General features: G+C 42.7%; 1 protein-coding gene across 1 annotated transcript in view; it reads left to right on the forward strand.

The window, feature by feature from the left end:
* The first annotated feature begins 2,664 nt into the window (after window positions 1–2,664).
* Window positions 2,665–27,160, forward strand: part of pid1 (phosphotyrosine interaction domain containing 1) — a 31,109-nt gene continuing 6,613 nt past the window's right edge. The window contains exons 1-2 of the mRNA XM_080459827.1: window positions 2,665–2,821; window positions 14,420–14,566. Of these exons, the coding sequence (XP_080315953.1) occupies window positions 2,792–2,821; window positions 14,420–14,566 (177 nt within the window). The 5' untranslated portion in view covers window positions 2,665–2,791. The remainder of the gene's footprint in view (window positions 2,822–14,419; window positions 14,567–27,160) is intronic.

A 27,160-nucleotide genomic window follows, 5' to 3' on the forward strand; every position in this document is an offset into this window, starting at 1 on the left:
TCGGTGGGGTCAGACTTGTTTGACTTGTTGCCGGTCCCACAAGACTTTGCCTCTCGGAGGATTTGTCGAGCCTCTACCCTGATGGTCATTAAACTAGATGAGGTGTTGGTTGCTCTCTGACAGTGGCCAGACGTCGCTATTTGGATTAAAAAAAACAAAAACAATTCCCAGCAGGTCTCGTTTCTAAACAATCCCATTGGTATAACTTGGTTTTAGGAACTTGGGAGTATTAAAATGTGCGAGCATATTGGTTTTTTTTTGTTCTGCCTTTGGGAAACTGGGAAACTAAGAGAATGAAACAACAACATCAAACAATGCTGTTACTGCCACAAGTACGATAGGGTATTATATGGTCATTCTCATTATTTCTTATACAAGGTTGCTACAAAGGTCTGGGTGACTGATTGTCTCAGGCCTTGAACTCATCTACAGTTTGTCACGGTGCTCAATGTCAATCGTTTATTGCGTTTCAGCTTTACAGTGTTTCCGATTTAATTTCTGCACTTGTACTCGCTCAAATTCTTCATGCAGACAGACACACAATTCACACCAATGCTATGAATATATTCCACAAAAGAGCTTTTTTTTGGATCATTTTACAGAACAAGCTTGTTAATCATTTTCAGATTATTGAGCATGTTCAGCCAATTGAAGCAGATGTTTATGAATTTCCGCTCTAATATCAAGTGGATTATATTCTTTCTGAAGAGCAAAACAACTGAAACGTATGCATTTTGCCCCGAAACCAATAGTGGATCAATTTATATCAGCAAGTGTCAGGCTAAATTCAACTATCCAAGATGCTCGACACAACCTGCCTAATATCTAGAATGTGCCCCAAATTGTGAGGTAATTAAAAACAGTTTGGTAAAGAAGCCAAGTCCCTCCCGAGTTGAAAAGCCAGTCGTGATGTAATACATGGCTTGGTGCAGCTTGAAGTGGAATAAGCTTCAATGAAATGATAATATGATAGATCTTGAGATGTAAAAAAATGTTTTAAATGACTGAACTGCACGAAGGACACTATGAATACTCAACTGCCTGATCAAAAATAGAACGAGTGAGTAGTTGTACATTTAGAACAACCTGGGGAGTTCCTGCTCACTTTATCAGGAGCTTTTAAAAAAACAATCACCTTCATAGACTTTTTCTTTTCCATCAGAAAGTCTTTTTCTGGTTATTGATTTCAATTAGTTTTTTGTGATGCACTGATAACCTGCTGCTGTGTTCTAAATTAGTTTCATTCTAAATGTTACACTTTTATATGAGTCATTGCTTTATGGGATACACAACTTTTTATTTTGTCTTTGTGTTCAGATATTCCTCTTTGATTCTCGTAGTAGTTCCTGTTTGTTTTACAGCCACTTTATAACGCTGGCTTTGAAAGGTGCTCTATAAATAAATCCATCCAGCCACCCTCTATACCGCTCTATCCAATTCAGAGTCGATCCTTTTGAGTGAAACCAGAGCACAGCCTGCGGGCAGGTTATTGGCGCATCACAGACTGGGGGGGGGAACCTGGACATTTGGAGAAAACACACACACACAAACAGGGGAAACAATAAAACTCTCAGAAACTCTCTTGGACTCAAACTGAATTCTGGGAGTACTTAGTACCTGCCACTATGCCACCAAGCAGCCCTACTTCTATATTATTTACTATTCTTTCAAATGACACACATATTATTATTATTATTATTATTATTATTATTATTATTATTATTATTATTATTCAGTAGCTTCACATAAAACTAATGCAAGTAACTATAGGACCATTTCCCTAATATTCAGGCACATTAGTTGGTCATATTTGGTGTATTTTCAATATATTTTAAAGTCCAACTGTGGTTTTCATTCAGAGTTGGCTGGACCGGTAAAATGACAGCATAATAACCTTATACCAATAACCTTAACTCTGACTGCTGTAGTTCATGCAGATTTAATGCTATATCATTTTACAAAATGTAAAAAAGACAAAACATTTCAGCTCCATGCAAAATTTTAGTGATGCCTCAAATTAACATGTCCTGTCCAATATTGTTGAACAGAATCAAAGGAGAAAGTACAGTGGTGACATATTAAGATAGAAAATATATACACGTATATAATACATACACAGGATAATAAGACAGTGTTCAGTATTTGAAAGTTTTGTCTTACAATTTAGAGTTTTTGAGTTGGAAATGATCAAATCAATTAAGTAGATATTTTATTAATTTTACAACTTTCATTATATATATTACCTGTTTGGGGCAGAGGCTAAAGAACTGGATTTGGGAGGTTGTAGGTTCAATTCCCACAGAGGACAGGCCACCACTGAGTTTGACCATTTGACCCCCATCACTTCCCTGAAGCATCTTAATGTGGCTGCACACCACATCCTCAACATAGGTTGGGTCAATGTAGAAAAATGGATTTCCCCAAAGAGGATTATAAAGTATGATACGTTTAGTAAAGTGGCACATTAATACTCGATATATTTCATTTTCCCAGCATTTTGAGTAGCGTCCTTTAAAAGGTTAAATCATAAGGCAGGACTCTCGTAATGGTGGATTTTCCTACGCCACCTGAAAGCATCATTCGAGCAGCCGAGAAGCAGGCGGGGGAGAGCGGGTGGCGCCCCCTGCTGGCCAACGCGAGGAGTGCAGCCAGGCGGAGCAACACATCACCCATTAGCGAGGAGTCCGGACGGACGGAGGAGGGAGGACAGAGAGGCTGTGGAGGCGAACAGATGTGAACCGGACTGCGAGAGCACGACGAGCTGTAGTAAACAACCTGTGACTCTGCTAATATGTGGCAACCCGCGTCGGAGCGACTGCAGGTAGGACTGTGTGTCTGTGTGTGTGTTGGAGAGGGGGGGGGGGCTTTACTGTCGAGGGGGGCGACAAACGGCTCCCAGCCTCTGACACCCGCCGAGCTGTGCGGCTCCAGCCTGGACACACGCTTCAGTTCGCGGCTACAGATGTTTTGTCTGCGCCGTCGTTCACTCCGACGAGTGTTTTTTTATTTTTTTAAAAATGTATTTTGTTTTAATATTTTTCTCTGCTCTGAGTGTTCTGGTTGTGCACCTATGTTCACGGTATTACGCAAGTCGAGGGGGGAACCGTGCAACAATCTCTGCTAATGGGGGGGGGGGGGGGGGGGGGGGGGGGGGGGGGTGTTCTGTTAACGTGAAAGGCACACATACGTTCCGGTGTGTGGATGATCCACCGTGGCCCTAGAGGCCCGCTTCTCCCACTGGGGGTACCTCCACACTAACCCACCGGAGTGCAGGCCTGCTCCTCTTCCTCCTCTTCCTCCTCTTCCTCCTCCTCCTCCTCCTCCTCCTCCTCCTCCTCCTCCTCCTCCTCCTCCCGGTGTCACTCTTATTTTCTCCTTCCACATCAGGATGCGTCTCCGCTCCGTTTTCACCTCCGATCGTCAGAAGCAACCTGCGACCTGCTCCGACAGTAAATCAGTGTTAGAGAGCAGCTCGTAGTTAATGACACGTAGTTTGATATCCAGGGGTAAGCCGTGCACCGACCCTGGCTTCACGTCTCCTGCACACGTAATGCTCTCCAGATGTCGGCCTGTGTGTGGACTGCCTGCCAAGTCCACTTGCACAATCTTCTTCTTCTTCTTCTTCTTCTTCTTCTAATTCTTCTTCTTCTTCTACGTCCGAGTAAATGATCCCCTGAAACATGCTGAGCCTGCTTAGGAACCACCGGCGACACCGAACGTGTCGCCTAGCAACCGCGTTCCGGAACAGCGGGAAACTGTTCTCCCGTTTCTGAATCCCAGTGAGGATGATGATGATGATGATGGTGATGATGATGATGATGATGATGATGATGATGATGATGATGATGATGATGATGATGAATGAGATCAACATGTGTTAAATGCCCTATATGTTCATCCATTCAGTTTTGCGCCTGAGAAGAAGTTTGAATCCTGACTCAGGTCGCTGAGCGAGACTCTTGACCCCCCCTGTCTGGTCCGGAGCTCTGCAAGGTGGCTGCCCAATTTCCCCAAGGGGATTAATTAGTTAGTTAGTTAGTTAGTTAGTTATCATCTCTGCTCAACCATGTGGGTCAATCCCACCCTTTAACTCAGCCTTCAACCGTTTGGTAGAAACAAGTTTTCAAGTCTGTTTTCAAGAGACCACGTGTCCCTCAGATAGTCCGCTTCAAAGACAAATAGTGTAACGTGATGAATTCTAGTCAATTTTTGTCGTTTTTATTTAAATTGATTTTATTTTTAGATGCTTTACTGAGCCCGTTCCGGGAATCATACCTCAGCGTTCAACCCTTTTCTTTTCATAGTTAACCTGAACACACACTGGAAGCCGTGGACTGCTGCAGGACTGTGTCTTGGGAGTTGCTGCGGTGGCCTTCAAACTTACTAACACAACCTTGGTTCTCTAACACTACTCCCTGTGTCTGTAAAGAGTCTTGTGACTACTGTATATTTTAAAGAGGGTGGAGTTAAGAGACTCAAACTTGTCTTATTTTGAAGAGTCCAGAAGTGGTTCAAAAGGTCCAGCATCTCATTTGTTTTCATGTCCTGTTCCCCCCAGGACGGTAAAGGGTTAAAGCCATTCACACAGTCTAAACTTATTCAGTTTCACAGCAGCTGATTGATTTTCTCAAGCTCTGAGTTTTTTCCTGTTCACATACGTATGGTTTCACTTCAACAAAAGGTGAACCAATACATACATACATATATATTTAGTAGTTAAAGGCTGTCACTTCTTCTGTTTATGGATTAATAATGGCGATAAAAGGAAAAGAACAGTTTTAGCTCAGAGCGGCTATTCCCCTTTAATACTTCTTTAGTATTTTGAACGTTACCTAAAAATAGATTACACAAGATTTAGTCATGCCACTGGTGTTTGTTGGTTGCGGTGGTGCCTTGCTTTAGCGTCCAGTCCGTCCTCAGTCTAATAGAATTTTGGCTTTTTGCATTTTATTTGATTTATAGATCGGTATATAAAGCAGGTTTTCTTTCAGTTGGAGGGTTGCAGGTTCAATAAAACCGAAACCGAAAGCCGCAGTTGGGTGGATTGTGTAATTACAAGGTTGGTAGTTCGATCTCCTGCTGTCCACGTGTCCATTGAACGACACTGAACAAGTTGCTCCCAATGGTGTGTGAGCAGCAGTCACAGTTTGAGTGTGTGTGACTGGGAGAAGTTGACTGATTATATAAAGTGTTTAGAGGGAATCTGCTTTATATGGAAAATCCATTTGGAACTTTGAAAAGTTGATAATGTTATTAACTTCTCTCAAACCGACACATGTACAGACTCAGTGATACAGGCTTTAAGGGCTTTGCACCCAATCATGTGAACATCTCTGCTGATTTCACGGTGATGGATGATAATTTGTGGTGTTATTAACGCCTTAATGCTCATTGATATGTCTCATGTATGAAACTGTTCCAACGTCATCACATTATCTTCATGAAGTGTGATAGAGAGCGCTACAACACAGCCAGCCAGGATTTGAATATAAGTGCTGTTGCAGCCCAACAATAATAAATCACTGCTGCCCAGGAGACGCTTTTCAGAAACTTGTTATATTATTATAAAATAGTGATATCATGTCACATGTACATACATACATGTTAAGCAGTAACCCTAAACTCTTGACAATCTGATCTATCAAACTAAAGATTTCATAATATGGAGGCGCTTGCAAGTTGGACGAAGAGCGGAACCTCCCGTCAGCTGGATTATTCTGAGTTACGTAGTGGGACTGGCAGCGCCCGGCTTTATGGAGTGCAGTGATAAACCGCTGGAGGGAAAATGTGGGCTTGTGTCTTTAAAGAAATCTTTTTTTTTTTTCTTTTTTTCTTTTTGATAACAGGTACTTGGCTCATGTGAGCTCTCCCTCTGCAGGCCAGCTGCTGTGGAACATTGATACCAGAGTTTGGCAAGTTTCTCCCGGCGCTTTCAAAACTCTGACAAAACCAGTGGCGATATTTAACGTGATGGATGATGGATGATTTCCATTGGCAAAGTGTGTCCAGGTGGTTTCTGTGCTCGTGGTAAGGAACCCTCAGGAATGCCTACTTGGACTATTAGGATCTTTTTGGGTCTATAAATAATGTTTTACAGTATGAAAGAGACTCAGTGACCCTTACAGTGAAAAGTAGTTAGTGAACGATGCCTGGACATCGCCTGCCTCGTATCCATAACAACGCCGTCTTTTAGACGAGCGTCCGTCACCTCATTTAAATCAGGAATGGTGGCGTTCACAGAACAGTCTCTCCGCCAGCGAATGCGGAATTCACCATCACTCATTGTTGTGTTTTGTTGTTTTCCTTCAGTATGGCATCCATCCATATTTTTTCCTCATGCTGTCCTCTGTTGCCATGGCAACACTTGGTGTCATACTGCATTTTTTTTTTTTTCTCACGCTAAGGCGGGAAGAGGAGAGAGAGGTGGAGATGTGGGAGGGTGAGGACATAGACGGGGCGAGGAGATGTAGGTTATGTGGGCGTCAGACACATTAGTGGCAAACTGCTGCGTGTTTGTGTGTGTTGCTGCTGCATCATGCCTCTGTGCTTTTTTTTTTTTTTTTTACCACATCCCACCCTTCCTCCTTTTCTCCGTCAGTCAGTTTCCGGGGCCCTTCCTCCCCAGAATTTCCCAATTTGCACGCGTCTTGGAACGACTGCACATATACAGTTGGATACAGGCCAGCAGGTCGACACATGCATGCTTCCTTCTTTCCAATATCCTCAAAGCGACCAGACATGCTCTTTTCCGCTGTCAGCAGCTCTTTCTTTAGCCGCGGTTTCAACTTTTGACATGTTAATGTGTGCGACTCTGACAAACCGGCCCGGGCAGATGGAATGATTTGGACCTGACGATGCAGGAATCGCTGTCCGAGGTCAAACCGGGTCAGAACCAGCCTCCGGCTGTGCATCTTTTACTTTCTCTGTGGTCGTCTGCGTCTGCCTTTTTTTTGTGCGTCTGTCTGTTGCTTTTGTCTGTCTGAGGTCGCTCTGCAGCCACAGTTATTTCGCCGTGAGTGTAGTCTTAGTCACAAAGACGAGTTCACAAGCAGACTGGCACAAGATCCCCATGGTTCCCGTCTTTATTTTAGCCTGCACACGCTTCCTTTTTGTAAACAACTGGCTGTTTGGCTCGCTGATGTCGCTCTGTACTTGATGAGTTGGCATATTTTCTGCTTGCGGGTGTTATTTTTGTAGGGTTTTTTTCCTCATTCATTTACAGATGACAGAATCTGATCCCTCGTCATATTCAAAATGGATTTTTAACAGTGTAATTCAGTCATTTCTTCCACATTCATTTAAAAAAAGTGTAGAAATCTAGCCTCTAAGAGAAAGATAAATGATTTATATTTATAAAATAGCCCAATAATGTAAATTGACAGAAATTAGGCTTCTCCTTCAAAAATCAAATAGAGTTTAAAAAAATGTACAGCATATGTTTTTGATTTTCAGCCTTCTGACGTTCCAGGACCTTTTTTTTGTTCTTGTTGACCAGAAAAAAATTAAGAATTGAATGGAAATAAATGGTTTTTCAGGTTTTCGGTTTGACACTTTGTGACTTTATTTGAGTGAAAATGCAACAGCTATTAATCTAAATCATAATAACAACAACAACAACAACATATTTTTAAGTCTACATATGTAATCTGAAACTGTCAAAGACCATTCTATCATTCTATTATTTTATTTCGTCTCTTACAATAAAAAGTGAAAGTATACTCATAATCTTTTTTAATCTATTATGTTCAATATAAAATAAAACAAACAATGTGTGATTTAATGAAATGTTCAAACCTCTACATTATTTATTCTCAAAATTTTAAATAAAAATAAAATCATGCTGGGAAAATGATTCCTCTTCATCCCCAGCACTTGTTCTGCTGCTGCACTTCCTGGAAGCTCTCTGGTGCCCATTACGCTGAACTCCATTGCTATAAAATCTTGTGAGTTTTTAATATTAAGGTCATACATTTTGGAGATTAAAAAAACAAAACAAAAAACCTTAACTCGTGGTTCCTCAGCAGGCTCAGCATGTTTCAGGGGATCATTTACTTGGACGAAGAAGAAAAACCTGGATTGTCTTGTTTTTGCCCCGACTCACCACCTCAATAGAAGGATTCTAATTTTGATAAGACATTGTTGTGTTTCGGAGGTTAGAAGGAAACAACAAGCTGATTTAGCGACGTTGTAAGACAGATTCTTATTCAAAACACCTGTAAAGGATTTAGCTGGATATGTGAACTGGTTGTTTTTAGATAATAATACCACAATTCATCAGATGAAGTATTCCTGATAATGTAAAAGTTTTCTCTGTTTTCATTCATCTTCTGTGCCTGCTTTATCCAAACTAAGCTTGTGGATGCTGAAGCATGTTTGCCAGTGCAGGACCAACACTCCATTCAGAAAGGCCCCTTCTTGCTGTGAGAAAAACAAAGCCAGTCACTTAAAATGCTCTTTCTTCCTGTAAAGTTGATAAACAGCATCGGGAGGAAGTGGAGCCGATGTCTGATGAATGAGCCAAAGCTGGAGCAGCCAGGATGCTATTTACCATTGAAAGGGCTTGTAAAAGCCTGTTGGAGGTGTGTGAGATGACCTATAATGAAGAGGTGACAGATGTTGCACACTGCACACTGTTTCTACCTGACAGCCAGTGAATAAAGCAGCTCTCTTTGTTCCTGACGGCGGGCCGTGTGTTTTGTCATTAATGGGTCCGGGCTCTGTGGGGACTACTTAAGATGTTGCGTTGTGTTCATTGTTTACGTCAAAGACTTGTTGACATTTTTACTGCCAGCGTCAGTTTGCCACCCTCAGGCTCTGAGGTCAGGGTGCTTTAATACCCACGTCCTCCTGCAAGAGCAATCAACCAATCACAGCATCCAATCACGGACCTTCTCTCGCCTACATGGATAAGTAGTCCAATCATTATTGAGAGAAATGAGTCTTCTTCTGGGTGGGGACCTCCCACAGTCCAGTCTGGGTTGAGCTCATTCAGACATATTTCCTCTCGTAAACTGTCCCGAGATGAGAAGCGGAGGCTCTAAACACACAGAGCGACATCTTAGAAAGTTACAGAGCTCCGTCTTTACCATGCAGGGAGCTGGAGGGGTGCATCCAACTATTGGCTTTCGGAATTAACTGCCAGCACATGCCCCCCCCCCCCCCCCCTTTCAATGGGTTTACCGGAAGACGGATGTGTTTGTGTGTGTACGCTGCATCTGAGGTACAAACAAAGGCCAGACTGCACCGGTTGCCAGTCCAGATTTACGCAAGATTGAAGTCTCAAAATGAAGTCATTGTTTGAAAGTACAAGATGTGTTGGTTGAACTAATGTTATTCTGAGGAGCAAATGTATGAACAGCAACAGTCGCTCATGTCCTGTGTGGCTACCACCAAGAAGAACAAGTGGAGGTTTGATTCCTGTGTCACATATGGCCATGATGGTCTGGTGTTTGTTGTTTCTCTCCAGATTTAGTGGAACATTGTGAATCATTTGGCTACGAGTCCCACACTTGAGCAATGCGTGTGCTAAGAAGAACACTCATCAAGAAACAAACCTTTTCTTTGTAAAATGTTTTGTCCAGGACTAAAGCTAAATGTTAATTCGGTAATAATGGACATTTTAGTTTGTGTGCCTACTGGGTTGAGCTTTCCTTACGAAATACTTTTTTTTATTGGCAACAAATTCAACCTTCTATAACGGTGCCCCTCATTGCTGATGTCCATGGTCCATGCAAAGTTGATATCTTTGTGTCCTGCAAGCCTCGAGGGTCTATAGAACCTCAACCCAGCCAGAATAAGAAAGGCAGGGTACTTTACTTGATAAAACCATCCCTAACTCTACACCATCTGCCTGGTCTTGTTACTACTTCCTACTAATGGTTAACAAACAGGGTTTCAACTCTGAAAAAATGGATTATCAACACGGATAGGGTGTGTACTCGAACTAGGTTATACTAACTTTAGCTCGCTAACATGTCAGTCGAGCGTGACGTCGTGGGAAATGAAACACCGATTGAGTTGTTGTTTATTTCACAAAATTGTATTAGTGAAAACTGAGTGTGAAGATTGGTGTCAATCGCCAATAATTCTCTAATGCCTATAATCTGCCGGCCGTATAAATTGGTCAAAGCCCTACTTCCAATACAGTGTGAGAACAATATAATAATATTGCCATTATGTCAAGAAGAATAGAATGAATAGAATCTCGCTGATAGCAATACACATGGATGCCTTTTTTGGGGGGGAACCTTTTAACTCAATCGTAAAAAGCCGTGAGGCCAGAGACTTTCCGATCCCAATTGTGAACCGAGTGTAACTTCACACTTGAATGTGGAGCCGTTGATTGTCTTGTGGAAATGAAAAGACGCAGAACAGATGCTCTGACAAACAACAGTGAGCTCGTACTGTTTTGCATGTTGGACGTTATCAATAGTCTACAAACAGCTGCTCGGCAGCCCGGCGTGCCCCTTCCTCTGGCCTCCAGCTGCTTGTTTGTCTGGGCTGGTTTATGCTGATGCATGTGACACATACTAAAGTTGTTGACCTGCTGTCATGGGCTTGAGGTCTGTGTTAGGCTCGCCATAGTACCGTGGCAAACCAAGCGTTGAGTTTTTCAGACGATCCATAGGTGTAGTTTTGATGCAGATATCTCTCTACTCTGCTGCTGTCGGCTTCTTAACATCACTTCCAGCTGTTTTCTTGCACTTCTGCCGTGATCACATCCCCGTCACCCCGACTTTGTGTGTCCGAGGGGGGGGTGTGGCTGTGTGCCTGCTTTCACCCTGTTAAGCAGTGTCTTACCAGGATATTGACCCAAGAACATCTTTTCTGTAAGAACTCTCCCTCAGGGGGCCGAAAGTCGAACGTACCATCTGTGACCTGTTAAGCTCATCATGCCGCATTCAAACTGTGCAAGACTCTTTCCGAGGCCAATCTGAAGCCCTGATTTCTCAAACATGTCATTTTTTTTTTTTTAAGTACTTATGTTTATTTTCCATAATTCAAATACACATTTCATAATTAATTAGTTGAAGGAACATGAAGACAAGCGTGTTCAACTTGTCTTAAAGACATTTATGAACAGCCATTCAAAATTAGGTCCAGATTTGACCTTGATTGTACGCCATCATTTTAACGGCACTACATTTTAGTCAGGCATAAAATACATTTGATTTGCCAGCAAATACTGTAAAATAAAATTGACCCACCCAATTTGAGTAAATGCATATTCACCTAAATCAAGAGTCGTGAAATTATAACAAAATCGTTGTAAAGTCACACCGAAGGACTACTGGCAGTATGGAGCCCCGTTTCTTTTTATTGTAACTTGTTACCATTATAAAAACACATTAATCACATGAGCGCAACGGCAGCAATGAGTCAGAGTTGATGCTTCTACCATTGCAGTCATTGCTAAATATGTGAAACATTGCTGTTTGACACTGAATGTCACAACAGGCCGACAAAAGACAGAATATTAAGTTTGATGGCAATGAAAGCAAGTCTGATGTTATATTCTTTATACACTGAAGTTTACACGGAGGCAATGTGAGGTATACCGTAGAAGTATGACACAATCAAGTAATCGGATTTCTCGCTCTTGGTCTCAATGACCTCAATGACTACAGTGTCTACTGTTACAAAGATGAACTTGCCATCAACAAATGTTTTATTTTTTGGGTGGGGGGGGGGGGTTCTGGGTGACAAAATTCACAGCTTAATGTTCAGCTAGTAAAGTAGTTTGATGAAGTTAAACATTTACATAATATGTGAGGAGGTCTGGTACCTGCGGGATGGCTCAAGTATCAACCAGTTGGTTTTCACAGTTCTCAAAGAGGACCATTGTTGTGAGATTTTGATGTGTTTTTGTGACAGTGCAGACAGGATCCTCGCCTCATATGAGCGCTAAGCTAACCAAGCCCACCCCACCCTCGTCCAATGGTAGAGAGAGAAAAGTTGCCTGCTTCCGAGTTAAAGCCAGAAATAGAATCAATAACAGCAGTAACTTGACGGGGAGACTGTTGGGACTTGAGAGATTAAAAAAAAAGAGAGAGAGAGAGAAAACAGTGAATTTCTGTGAAAATATTGTGAATAGGAATTCCATCGTTTCTCCGCCAGCAGCCCTCCGCACAGGCCTTTTGCTCCTGGTGGGGGGTGGAGGACTCGGTTAGCCCGCCACCCCGCTCCCCCTCCCCTCTTGCTCCGTACCGGGGCCAACCGCAGGAATGCGAGCCGCTGTCAGGAAGCTGTAAAGTGCTGACGCGGAGGTCAGCGAGCGTTTACACACATGTGGCTTTACTTTCACAACTCCATCTTGCTTTTTCTCTTTTTCTCCTTCATCTGGGCCCTGGTCTTTTTTTCCTTATCTTTCTCCTGACAGGACCCTCCATCCCTCTCTTTATTACCCTGGTGGCCATGGAGGGAGGGCACAGGTTGTGTGTTGAGGACATAATCACTGAGGCTCAAAGATTTTATTTAGCCTTAATTGTGAACGAGTAATCACAGCTCGTAATATTATAACGTTGCCGTTCTGCAGCCAGATGACAGGTATGTGTAGGACTCATTCACTCAACTAAACTCAGTGGATATCAGCTTTGGATTGTGAGACTGGACACCAAAGTTGTTTCACAAACTTGACTGAGGATGTTCTACTTGGCTTCACCAGAGCAACGCTGAAGACTGAATGATAGCCCGTATTGGCAGGACGGGCTGTTTTCATCGGCTGAAAATGTTGACCATCTGTTACAATAGAACAAAAAAATAAAAAAGAAATAGCCTGTGTGCAGTCCAATGTGGAAAACAGCTTTTAAGTCCGAAGGAGAACAGGAAAAAAGTTAGTGAGACCATTTGTAAAAGTGATCTGTGCTTAACGAGAAACCCCGCATTACTTTTTTTTTTCTTCTGTAATGCTCATAAGCGCATTCATTCGTGAAATACTATGCTAACTGAGGCGATTGTTTCAACAGAACAGATTATTAACAAAGTCTGCCCAAATCTCTCGCGCGTCTCCTCGGGAGTTGAAAGGTCAGTTGAGCACATTTCTGTGGCTTTTAAGCATGACTCAACAGCTTTATCGACATAAAGCACAGACATTCCTGGTCCTCAGCTGGTGAATCCCGTCGGCTTTCGGAGGTGGTGGACAGCTGTTGCATGGATTGATGTAATTAATCATAAGCACTCCGACGATCCCTTAATTCTCATTTAGCATCCCAGCCTTTTATTGCTAATTAGCAGATCCGATCATGCTGACACACTAAACTAATGTAATCAACATCGTATGACTGTTAATCTTCTTAACATTGGCATGTGAGCTTTCGGATGTCAATCAACGGGCGGATCCACAGCGTGGCCAGAATGACTGTACAGGCTCTGTACTGTGTTTAAAATATCGGCTGCAGAAAATTCGCCAGAGAGAAATAAAAGGAACGACATACATTAAACTGGAAAGAAATGGATTCTTTATGTGGCAAATCTCAATTCCAGGAAGCAAACACGGCTAGTTAAATTTAATCCATGTGACCATTATATAAAATCTGTTGAAAATATTTTCGCTTCAGCGTCATCGAGAGAAGCTGCGAAGACGCTCAGAAGCGAAAGTTGGCATTTGAATTATTCTACCCAAACACCAGAGGGCTTCTCGAATGTTGTTGAGGAATTTATTTTCAGGAGTCTCAGAGCGAAATGAAATCATATAAGTGAGGGTCGACTGCAGACACACGTGCCATAGCCCCGGACGTTCCTGCCTCAGTTACGAACGTCCTGATTCCATTAGCTGCTCGCTTGTGTCTCGACAGTTTCGAGGAAGGCCAGAAATTCCGCGGGGTGCGAAGCACCGGGCCAGATCCACCATGTGGTTCTGCTCGGCTTCAGGAAACCCTGGCTGAGATCAGGCCGCCTCGCTTGTTTTGATGGAGACGGAGACGGCAGAGCTCCCTCCACTGACTCCTCACATTCCACCAGGAGCTGATTAAACCTCACAAACTTCCCTTTCAGCATCCAGCAACTGAATTTACTGTAGAAGTGTGTTTCCTATAGTGATGTCTTTACATTGGCCCTTCTCTGAAAAGATTGGCTCGATACATTTTGATTTCATTGCTGTAGATTCAATTTTTTTTTTTTTTTAGGATGAACATCCAGCTGGATCTTAAGCGAGCCGGATCAGTAAAATGATAACCTGCAAATGACAAGTTGGCATTTTAAACCCCAAAAAATGGACCGGGTTATGATGACATCACTATCTCTGTAGAGCAGCCCGCTTGTTGACAAACTGCTGATGTTTGTGATGCCTGCGCTTTTCGGGAGCCTCCAGCAGTGTTGACGAAGAAACTGAACGTTAACCCGCAGCCGTATTTAGCTCACAGCTGCTTGGTACAGTTTATAAGTTTGCCTAAAGCACAGTGTGTCTTTCTTTCTCTATCAGCACTTTCAGACCATGCTGAAGACCAAGCTCAATGTGCTGACGCTGAGGAAGGAGCCGTTGCCCACGGTGATCTTTCACGAGCCCGAGGCCATCGAGTTGTGCTCCACCACGCCGCTCGCAAAGAGCCGGACCCATGCTGGATATAAGGTAAGATCACATGAGCGTAATAATCCTCAAATCCAGCCCGGTTACCGAACACTAAATCTGTAAATAGCATTATTAGAGCCGTAATCCAAATGTTTTTCTCTTTTCCCTTTTGGTCACATGAGTGGAATTATTTTCCACCGTGGATTTCCAAACACATGGGGAGTTCGTGAAGTTTCTGTGTCTGAATCACATCTTTGAATGAGTTTATTACTTGTGTGTGGGCACATGCGTGCGTGTGTTCTGGCATGGGTGTGTTTGTTCCCCCCTCTCCGCCTGACTGTGCTAAGTGTCAGATGTGGAGTGTGATCCAGTGAGCTGTTTAACTTTCAGTCCTATTCTCATTCCTCTGTCCTCAAAACAGAAAACAAACAGGGCTACAGATTAAAATAGAAGCCACGGTCTGGTGTTACACATTACAATTCCAACCAGTGTGTCTTTTGTGTATTTACCTTCTTTTGCCACAGTATTGTAAGCATAACAAATATAGTGAAATGTCTGTGGGCACTTACAAAACAACTTCAAGGGCCTATGTGAGCATGAGAACTTTGTTTTGCAAGTTACATGTTGTTTCTGGTCACTTTGCAGCATCATTAACAAGTTTGTTGGAGGGAGAAGGAGCATTCCGAGCTCTACCAAGCTAAAATAAACATTTCATATCTGGCAGCAGCCGGGAAAGAATAAATTCCCCCTAAAGATTTTGCCAAGAAAGACACATGTGGAACACAGTGCCAATGCTTGTTGTTATTTGTCCGTGTGTTGGATCCCCAGGCTGTCCTGAACTTCTCGCATAGTGGAAAGAAACACTCATGTCGACTCAGAAGCCAAATGTGCTGAGTCGTCTTTGGCACTTCCCAAAAGTTTGATTGTAACATGAAGTGAAAGTCAGTGAGATGGCCTTTACTGGCAGAGCAGAGATGATTTAGTCAAGCTCGGAGAGACTCGTGAGACATCCAAGCTGCTCAGCCATGTTTTTTTACTGCCCGAGAACCAAGTACAGGCGGCAAGAAATGCAGTGGTGTCCCGTGTTGTACCATGTTGTTAGATATCAGTGATAAATCAGAGGAGAACCCTGCATGTTTAACCTCTGGTATGATGACATCTGCAGGATCTGTAATGCTGATGGAGTCGTTTTGCTGGTACGCTTTGGGTTGTCACGTCCCCTTTTTGGAAATGTCACAGTTCTCTTTCGAGTGATGACCTTTATTCCATGATAGAATACCATTGCCCCGATTGGAACGTCTCTTCTGGATTATGATATCTGTGTCTATAAAAGACAAAGGATCACCACTCTGTTTGAAAAATAACATGAGTTGGTGTTGATGAGCTCCACTTCAAATTGGCAGGCCGTACGTTATGTCCCCGCCATTCACCTGGTCTCTGCTGAGATGGGCTTCAGTTTCTGTGACATTAACTTTGACTAACTTTCTTCTCTCATATCTAACATATTGTTAAAGTCTTTTTACCTTAAAAGCAACCATATTAATTTGAAAGAAGAGTTTTTGGATTGTGGCGATGAATGACAGGCTCATTATTTCTTTGGAAGGAGACAATAAACAGAAAATTCCAGAGACGTTGGTTTGAACATCTGCTGTAAATTTGCGTTGCCGAGTTAATGAATGGTTTCCATTATGTTTCAGCATTTAGCATTTTTGCGTTGATTATTTGTAACATGTCCAACGTGTAAAGTCTGTTCGCGCTCTCACCACCGTCATTAAAACACGAGGAAAAATACTTTTGGAGAGAATATAATGTATCAGTCATTAGAGTTTACAAGCTTCAATACTATTGTTTGGCACCTCACTGAGACGCAGCTTGGTGGTTTTTCCTTCAATTTGTCACGTGTCTATTCCAATGCACACTTTACTCTCTGATCGTACAGGGTTTTTTTTGTTTTGTTTAGTTAGCCCCAAAATGAATAGATTAAACTATTTTGTCCTTAAACAGACTTATAAAGCAACACAACAGTAGAGAAAATCTTGGATAATATATTTTTAAGCCCGAGCTACCTGCAGTGATAACTGTGCTCATAAGTGTACCAGGGTTTATTGTGTCCTACCTAATTCCCCAGCCCACTCATTGTTTTCAAATACCACTCATGAACTGGCAGCGTTTTGCGCCGTGACAAACCAGCTGGTCGCTATGAAAGTGTTTTGATTCTTCAGATCGTATCCTCGCTGCTGAGACAGTGAGCAAGTTTTCAGCGTGAGGTATGCTCGCGGGGACAAATAGCAGCTTTCTGTTTCATCTTGTTGGCGCTAAATATTGGCTTCTCGCCTCGGTGCACGCTGCACCCGGCTTTACTCGGTGGCCCTCTCCATCCAGTGTGAATCCCAGCATGCACTTGCTGCCCGCTCCTTTTTCTGTACTTTCCAGGACTGCGGCCGATGCCAAGTCCAAGTTGTTGTGGATACCACGATGCCTTTGCGGCCAAATACCAGCTCCAAAAACACTCACACCGGAAAATATTCTCTTATTTGTCTGCAACCTCCTTACATACAAATCTATCCGCCTCACCGTCTGCGCCTGTCGGCTTGTGTGACTTCTGGTCTGAGTCACTACCTGCCTGTCAGTATATCTGTTTGTCCACCTGCTCTCTCACCTCTGCTTCCTCTGTTTTTCCTCTCACATCGTGGCTTCGTCAGGGAAAATCAAGGAGTCCTTTCGCATTCTTAACTGCTTGGCCCGTGTACGCAACAATACAGCATGATAGCATTCATTATCGTCACTGAGTGTTACACACTCCCCCTCATCCATAGCTCCTCTGTGCAGTCCATACCCCCCCCCCCCCCCCCGCTCGTGCTCCCAGTTTACAGGCAGGCAGGAAGACCGCCTGAGGGCTGCTGTCCCGCTGCCAAAGCTAGCAGCCAACGAGAATGAAAGGCCACCTCTCATTGCCCTGCCGTCCCCGCTGTCGTCAGAGCGGGCCACTCCACATCCAGCGAGAAAATGTGTTCAGTGCTCATTACAGCTGTGTTGCACGCCGTGTAAATAGTAAAAAAAAGAGTCAGATCGACAGTCCGAGTCAGTTATTTTGTTTGCTTTTGGTTTAAATGTTCATCTACCAGCCACATTTGAAAAAGCTATGTCCAGTATCATCAATAACTTTCAAGTCATTGACCTTTGACCTTTGTATAATTGGTGATTGCCGTTATCTCTTGGTTCTTGTTTGTCCTCAGACTAGATTTTTAATAAACCATTCTTCACAAGAAGCAGTTTGTCAAAATTCTGTTAAAAAAATAAATAGTTTGGGCGTAATTTGTCAAGAATAGATATTATACCATGATGTATTATGTAGCAATACATATGGTGAGTGTTAAAGAGCCTTCTTTTAGTATTTATATTTAGGCAAAAAAGTTCCTATCATTGTTTTTGTTGTGTCACTTAAATTGTGAAGATTCTGTGATGTGTTTTCCCACATGGAATATCAGAACAGTTTAGAAACTTTAAAGTTAGTTTTTTGTTTTTTCTTGAAAGTGAAAGAAGCCTGGCTTAACATAAAGAATTGTCCAACATAATAAATAAACTAAATGAACTGCAGAAAAAAAAAATGGATATATTGATTCAGTATTCCAAATGATGTAACACAGGACAAAATCATAGTTTTTCCACTATCCACCACTGGGAGGTGTTACCAGGAACTTATTTATTATGGATAAAACTACTTAGGCTGAGATCCAATGAGCTACATGAGCTTTAGAGTTTTTGTGCCAAAGGGCTCATTGTGAAACTGAAAGATTGCAACACATAGTGAACCAGAATGAGCTTCAGCAGATCTCTTCCGGGGGTCCTTCCTTCCTGGTGCAACCTGAGCAGTTTGACCAGGGAACCACAATAGTGACCTGTCGCACCGGGAGTCAAACCAGTGAGATTCCACTTGCAAGCTTACTGTGATTATGTTACGCCCCAGGTCAGTTGCTCATGAGCACTGCTTCTTCCGGTAGGTATAATGTCATTCCTGTGCAGTGACTTGAAACCGGTGATAGTGTGTGGTTCTCCCCGACTGATGTCATTCACGCTTGTAGCTCATGCCGGCCCGCCTGGCCCCACTTCGCCTCTATCTAATCTCTGAAGCAGAGAGACTTTTATGTCTATCTGTGCTTGGTATTCTGATGTCAGTCAGTGAGCGTGCTGGACGAACAACCTCTCCTCTCGAGAACAGAACGCACAGTGATGACATTTTCATGATTAACAACCTCCGGGTTGAGATGACCAGTGCTCTCACTTCTATGACGAATGCCTGTGTGTGTGTCTTGTTGGGTTTTTGTATTCATACATGCGTTCATGTACGCAGTCGTTGACATGCTTGGGCTTTTTGTGTCTGGACTGTGTCTGGTCGTGTCTACAAAAGTCAGATAGTGACTGTAATTTGTCCTCCGACCTCACGGCAGGTATGCCAGATGTTGATAAGCGCAGCAGACATGCTTCTCTTTTAAGAAGAGGAGGCTTCATGTTTGGCCGCCGGTGTAAGATACATGTTCCAAATAAAATAGAAATTCACATTCTTAGCTGTGTCACATTATGAAATATTATTCTTAAAGGCTGTTCAAATCCAAAAGTAATTAAAAGCTTTCGGCTATTTCTTTTAAATCTGGTATGTCCTTATATGCAGTCTGAACCCTCAGCTGATTTATTTTTATTCAATATTCTCAGAAATTCATGTTAGAAAAATAGTGTTTGGAAAAAGCATCCACCTGACCTGCCCAGGTTTTTGCTGCTGCTTTTGGGTGCCTTCAATGATTCGCCCTCCACTTTGAACAAACTGAACTAAAGATTTACTGCTAAGCTCGAGACAAAATGTCTTTCCCTGGAGGCAAACAGATCTGTCGTGACCTCAGTGCCTTCATGGTCAGTGCCAGTATATAAAAAGATAACCCGCTTGTTCGAATATAATGTTTCACTTGCTGAATCACCAGTTGTATCTGTCTAAATGATGTTTGTGTTCGTTGACCAAGATAAACAGAGATGCAGTGCGAAAACACCATAATCTCAATGTTGAAGCTCTCAGCCCGCCTGTTGCCAGCTGTACTTCACTGGTGTTGGCAGAGAGGAATAGCAAAGCAGAGTAAAGGATGTGGTCCTTTATCGTTGGCGGGTTTTGCTCCCCAAACTTCACACTATCCCCAAAACCTCCAGACTAAGTTGAGGTTTGATCCGCTCTCTTTATGCAGTTTGAACGCAAACCAAACCAAACCAGTCCCGGACTATTCCAACGTTAAAGTCCCCTCAATGTAGCCGTCAACTGCAATGTTTATCTTCTGCTGTTATCTAAACTAATGCTGTGTAATCTGCCATTAAACAGATTGGCCTCAGTGGATGGCTGTGGCTGAAGAAGAAGGCCTCGACCTTCACAACAACACCTGACGGCAGTTACATGATGTGCTCTTTATCAGAGCAAACTACTTTGCTCATTTATAGCAAGCTACACTCTGACAGGAAGTGCATCCAGAAACCAGATTCATTTCTTAAGCAAGTTAATATCTTGCCAGTGCCACTAAAATGTTGTGTTCACACTAGTGTAACCAGCATTAAGGCGGAATGAATTTTTATTCTGTGGTGAGTAATAAAGTATTTGAAGTGCCACTCTGCAGGAACTGGAGTAGTGTAGTGCACAGTACTTGTAAAACTCCACATCATTGTGCACCAGCATTGCAAGTTTGTTCAGGCGTGACCATAGTTTGTGGTCAGAATTTGGCAACAAGTTCACTGCTGAGGAAAAATATATGTCTGGTCAGACCAATTTTATTGCCATCTTGGAATATGGAGAATCCACAGTATGCTGCATGGTACATGTGAAAGCTCCTTTCATGTACACTGAGGTGCTCTTGTATTTGAAACATCGAGTCTCCAACTCACGTCACAAACATGCAACCATACGCAGCACTTTAAAGAAGAAGAAAAAGACCTCATCCATTTTTGCATGCCATGACAAGCAAAGCCAGCTGTACTGTGCTGATTCAATACGTTTGGAGGAATGTTAACAACCTCCTCAGGAATGCTGCTTTCCCAAGCTGTGGATTCCCACTGGGGGTTCCAGACGTGGGGGCCTGCTGAGGGAGGATAGCCTCCATTTCTGACAGTGCGACGGCTGTGTGACGTTGGTGAGTGACTCAGGGCCTGTCCACACGAGAACGCCGCTTCACGTGAGCGCACCGTTTTTGGCCGATCATCCACACATTTTAGAAGCCCGAAATTTTTATTTTTTTAATTTTTTAATTTTTTTTAACACGGGTCCCAGAGTGGGGAAATTCTAAAACACCGGCGTGGACTCCGCGCTCCAGCTCCAGCTGAAGAAGCTACAGATACTAGTCAGTTTAATAAGGCGATATGTTGGGTTTCTCAAGTACCAGGAGGAGTTGGAGCATAGACCTATATAACTCTGAGTTATATAGAAGTCTTTGAGCAGGAGTCTACTTCTATAGTTCTATGTTCTCCGTGTCTTCTTCTGTGTTTTTGGTGTATTAGGTGAGTCACAGTGCCCCTAAAAGACGAGCATATGTACTGCATGCCTTTATTCCTCGTGTTGAGCCGCGTTCATAGTGATGTATGGACGGAAATTCTTTGAAAAATTGCCGGGGAGAAAAAATTGCATTTTGGCTCATGTGGACAGGGCCTGAGAGATCATTCTGGTGTGGACGATTCTGATTGGGAATATTTAGGGCCAGTACAGGACATATGATAATATGAGGGTCTGTGGAAAAAGAAAATATATCTATGAAGTTAGAAACAGTTTAATAGTGCCTGAGTGGTGTTGATAAGGCCAGCGTCATGTCTGTATATGCTAAGTAAAAACAGCCAGCCTCTTGTGATACATGAACAAAAACACCAAGTCTTGGGAGGTTCTGGGTCGTATGACCAAGAATAGAGAAAGTATCACCTTGTTCACTGGACTTGTCAGAAATGACACAAATCATAATTCTTAGTGGAATGCTGGACTTCCTGGTATAGCCTGATCCGGATATCTCATTTTAAGTTTCAGTGTGAGTTTATATTTTTATCTGACTATTTCTATGTACCAATCTGTGTAATTGCTTGAACATTTGAAAACATCCGGAAGCAGTTGTTGGTGAACAAGAACTTTTCTGCTGTCCTCTTGACACTAACCTCTTCTGAACCCATCTTCTCTAAATTACCCGCTAGTCTCAGTGGAAGTTACAAGTTTCTTTTCTTCTGTTGATACAATCAGGTATTTTTCAGACTTTTGGCAGCCAGCGTTGAATCACTGCTGCCAGATACAAATCTGAAATGTCTCCAAATAGCCAGCTATTATCTGGACTAAAGCAGTTGTAGTTTCCACACTCATGTCTCATCTCTTGCCATTTGGAAAAGACTGAACAATCTAGAAGAAACCAAATGCGTCCGGGAGGGGGGTTCGGAGTAGGGGTGGCAAATAAGCACAGGCTGGGTGTTTTGTCTGCACCACCTGTTTGCCCTTGTACCCGTTTCTGGGAAAGTGCCCAACGAGTGGATGCCTGGCTGTTTGTCCCCTCACAACACAGCCTGTTCCCAGACCTGATCCAGCAGGATCCACACTGCTTCCTTCAACAACCGCCTCCTTGTTTGTGTCTTTTTTTTTTCTTCTTCTTTCCCCTTCCTGTCATTTCAGTCTTCTTTCCCCACGTTCCCAGAACCTCTCCATGGGGACAGGTATCTCCTAAATGACTCCTCCGTCCTCCTTTTCCCATACCACCTCCTCCTCTTCTCTTCTCATCCCTTCGTTTTTTGAGCTGATAGCCGAACCAGCTGTGGCTCCGGCGGTAGCAGCTGGCCCGGCTCTGTACCTCTGATGCACACAGCCGTGCCTGTGCACTAACTCTCACCGACGCAGACAGACAGACAGACAGACAGACAATGCGAGGTGTGCGTGGGTCATCCAGGATGTTGGTTTCTCTTCCCACCGGCTCACTTGCTGGGCTGCGGATGTTTTTCCTGTCTCCCTCGGTGTATTCCTCGCTTTCTCCGGTCCTTATTTGCATTCCCTTACTTTCTATCAGCCATTATCCCATCTGTTTCCCTTTCTTTTCGCACGCCTGCCTGTTTGTTCTCTGCCACTCCACAATTAACTTGTTTTGTTTTGTTGTTTTCCAATCTGGTGAGTCATCACAATGGTAAAAATGTGTTTTGCTCATTGGCACATTGGACACAGAAGCCATGCCCGGTGGGGGAGGAGTGCGTCACACACTATATATAATTTTTTTTTAATGAAAAAAAAAAAAAAAATTCTATGAGTATAGAGGCTGAATGTGCAAAAACTACACAACTTTAACAACATTGCGCAAAGTTTCTCAAGGTGACTATAAACGTATTGGAAGGGATTTACTCAAATTGCCCTGGGATGTTTTCAAATCAGGCAGGATCTGCTTATCAACCCCAAGAATGGATTTATGGCCTCAGTGTGGTCAGCAGTTAGAAGCTGTTAAGCAAGGAAGGGTGTTGAATTTATATGCAAGATTTTTTAAAGTGGTTTTATGAGCATAAAATCATGAAAATGGGCACCAATAGCATATCTGGAAAAATGATCTTTGTTCTACAGTAGTCTTCAGTAGGGGTGGAATGGTTCTCAGAACCCACAGTTCAGTTGAAACGTTATTATTAAAAAAATACTGTGTTTTTTAAAAAAATTTTTATATATGTTTCTTTTCCCCTATTTCCTAGAATATTTTATTTAAAATGATAAAATCAGCTGTAGAAAAGACAGAAGCAGGCCTTTCCTAAGGGTGAGGCTCTACGTATCTCACTTCTGTTTTCTACTTACAGGTTTTTTTGGTTTTTTTTTTTTTGCCTTTACATCTGAACAAAGTTGAACCAAGAATCAGGAAGACAAAATACATTTCCAACCCAAAATCTGGTAAAGCACGGTTTCGTTCAAAGCTGTCACATTTCCTCTTGTAAATATAGCATCAACAAACTGGAGTCGGACAGGTTTTTAAAAAAAACCTGAAAAACAATTTCTGTTGCTTAGACAATAAAGAATGGCGCTTAAAAAGATGTGGAAAAATGCTGGCTGCGTGCAAGTCTGCCGTTTCAGTTTTTCTCCACTGTTTTTATTTGAGGATTTCTGCTTTGACTGCAGTTTGATCAGGAGGAAGGGTTTTTTTCAGCGGTAAAAACAAGTGGAAGTTAAGAATGGTCGACATTGCTCTGTTGCTGAAATGTGTTTTGTTTTTGTAGATGTTGCTGTGATGAAATTCAAAGCCTTCATTTCTAGTTTGCATATGGAGTGTGAATTAGGCTTAATTGCATCTAATAAGTACTCGTATAAATACTCGGTATTGGCAAGTAGCTAAAGGTTAGTACTCATACTTGTATTCATCATTTTGAAATAGTGACATTAGTCCATCCCAAGTAGATACCTTTATGTATTTACTTAGATGTTACAATAAAATTTGGGGAACTTGATAGAAACATTGCAAGCTCTTAATATACTTTCATTTGAAGTGTTCCAAAGTGATACAAACAAGTAGAACATAGCAATCGGTGTTTTCACAAGTGTAAATACAGCCATGCTTGGTTAGCCTAATCTTTCTCAGGGTCATATGTCAACTACGAAAACCACGTAGTACACAAAAGTAGCTGCTTGTGTACATGTCTTGTCTCGCGGGGAACGACATCTTATAGTTTTTCTTAATGTCTCAAAGTACAAGAAAAACAAAGGGGGCGGCCCAAAACACTCTCCAGCTGTCTCCGTCGATCATGTGACCTTTGGCTTGCAGGTGGTCGCGGGCCACCAATAGTCTCCATTTGTTAGAGTGAGTGAAAGAACAGAAGAGGACAATGCCAGCCATAAAACAAGAGTCACTAATAGTGACCACATGTCTCACCACACATGCAAATGTTTAACCAAGCTCCTCCTCCTCCTCCTCCTCTCTCCCTCGCTGTCCCAACTCACATTCACTGTGTTTTTGTGTGTCTCCTCTCTGAATGCACTTCTTTGACATGAGCTTGGTGCTCGTCCCTTGTTTTTTCCCCTCCATTCCTCTGTTTGTCTTCTAATGTTAGCTGTTCTTTGTTGTTGTTGCTGTTGCATTCCTTCGTTGCAGCCCTCAAGGCCGGGCTTTATTTCTGTCCGCGGAGCACTTCACTTCTGCCCGATGGTATAGAAAGGTTCACCGTCGGCCATACTTGGGAATGTGAACGGTAAGAGGGGAAGTGAGGATAGAGGGAAGGTGGAAAAAAGAGGGAGCAACATGATGGAAGTTTAGGGGGGAAAACAGGTGAAGGAAAGAGGAGTGAGTTGATGGGAGGAGAGACAGGAGTAGAGGAGAAACACATGGAAAGTTGAAACGAAGGGAGGAGGAGGAGGAGGAGGGGGACTCTGCAGATCTCTGGAATGATTTAAGCTGCACGCTGGATTTGCCAGCGCTTGAGACGACTGGCGAGCAGGCTGCCAGAGCAGAGGACAGCAGATGTGTTCTGGTCCGGGACAGATCGATGGATCGATGTGTCCACAGCCCGATGTGTAGCTATCTCAAGCAGGAGTGTTTTCATGCGCTTCACGATACTGATAAAGTCCCCGGACGGACGCAGGTGCTTTGACGATACCGAAAGCTCCTTCTGATTCCTCCGAGTTCCGTCAGTGAGTCCAACCTAATCCATCTTAATGTACCCCCCAACACACACGCACGCACGCACGCACACGCGCACGCACACACACACACACACACACACTGTAGCTGTAAAAAGTCACTCACTCGCGTGTCTGCGATCGACCTCTTGGGTTTGCTTCCAGGCACACAGATTGTCTGCTAAACCACTAGTCCTTGATTTAGCATTTGAGCACAACCGCTGCTTAGAGGCTTCATATTTCAGTCAGGCATTTCAGACGGTGTTTAAAATGTCTGCTTTTGATTTTAATATGATCATTCACATCCCTCTCTGGTTTCTTTTAGCCTCCGAAAGTATAATTTTTCTTAATATTTGCCTGCAAACCAAAGTAAATTATGTTTTTCTTCCATGAGGGGATTTGGTTTCCAGTCTGAAGAAAGTTGATAGGAAATCGTTTGAATCAAGTTCTCCCTAACAAATTACTTGACATGTTTCCCCCGACATGACTCTTCGTATCGTTCGCAGCAATAGCACCCCAGACTGAACGAGTTCTGAAGTCGGTACTCGCTTTAAGGCTATCTTCCTTTAGTTTATTTCAGCGATCAAATGTACTCTCTTTACTCCGCCTCTGGCTTCTTTCAACACGATGAAGAGATGCATGCAGACATTTTGTGAGTGATCAACCCGGTAACACGACTCTTTCACCTCTTCTGACCTGGATGGCAATAACAGATCAGTTCATCCTAGATTTGCTGGTTGACTAGACTCTGGGAGTAACTTGTATTTCTGTAACAAAGTAGATAAAAACTTCATGTCCTGACAGAGCTTTTGTAATAATTACTTTAAATAAGTTCATATTTGAGTAGAGCTCTTATTGAGCCTTACTGTAGTTCAGGGACTATTACTGCTTTTACAACGACTTGTATTAGATCCATCCATTGTGTGAAAAACGTGTCTGAAAAATATTACCAGATGTAAGCCAAAACTCCGAGGTATATTCATGTTTGAGTACTTTTATTTCTTTTTTAATTTAATGTCCTACGATGTCATGGGAACTGAATCTCTCCAACATTTGCGGTCACAGGATTAGTTGGTGGTTATAAATGTGTGTGTTTTCATGACACTTGTCTCGTTGCTCCAGCACTGCATGTCCACACAGCTGTATCTCATAGTAAATGTCTTGTCGGCTCCAGAGGGCACAATTATTTGGTTTTGTGACCATTACTGCAGTGGTTGTATTTCGGCCCTACTGTGACGATATTTTGGCATCGTGGCCATACGTAGTTTCTCACTGAGAAGAGTTTGTCAGATTTCGCTGAATCTTGGCTACGCCGCCGTAATTCAGCAAAACACATTTACGACACAATAGTCCTGCGTTGCAGCTTTTATTTGTTATTATTTAGGTTTTCCTGACTTCCCAAAGTAACTTGGGCCATGTTCAGCTTACATCTCTTTACTAATAAAAGCATAAGTTTTCAGTCAGCCCATTGCCATCAAACCCGATTAAGTCTACATTCAGTTCCTTCAAGGAAATGCACAAACATTCAGTTTCCCCCTACAGTTGCTAAATTCACCTACAGACTACTTTTTACCCCCAGGTGTAAATGGGCCCAGTGTCGTCTGAGGAAGAAAAAAAAAAACCTCAGTCCTCTTGAAATGAGCGATTCATGTGCTGCAAACCAGAAAATCATGCAGATCCAGAGTTTTACCAGTGGATTTGTTTTTTATGAACACCGCTTTATTGAACTACATTTTATTCCTCTTTTTTCTTTCCACCCTTCATCTCTCTGCAGGAGCAATGCAACAATTTCCTCTTCAGCTGCATGTTTGATTTAGACTTTGAAGAAACAAACAGGAGTGTTTGCTTAGTCTGGTGACCTCTTCTCCTCACACACTCTTCACTTATCTTCCTATCCACCTCACATGCACACTTATCTGTCTTGCGCTGGTTTATCCCATCTGTAAATATTTCTTGGAAGCATGAATTCCAGTTTTAGACAAAGAAGTCGCTGCTTTGATGATGCAGTGGTCTTTAACTAACTGCTACGTTTC

The sequence above is a fragment of the Lipophrys pholis genome (assembly GCF_963383615.2).
Source record: "Lipophrys pholis genome assembly, chromosome: 3".
NCBI lineage: Eukaryota > Metazoa > Chordata > Actinopteri > Blenniiformes > Blenniidae > Lipophrys > Lipophrys pholis.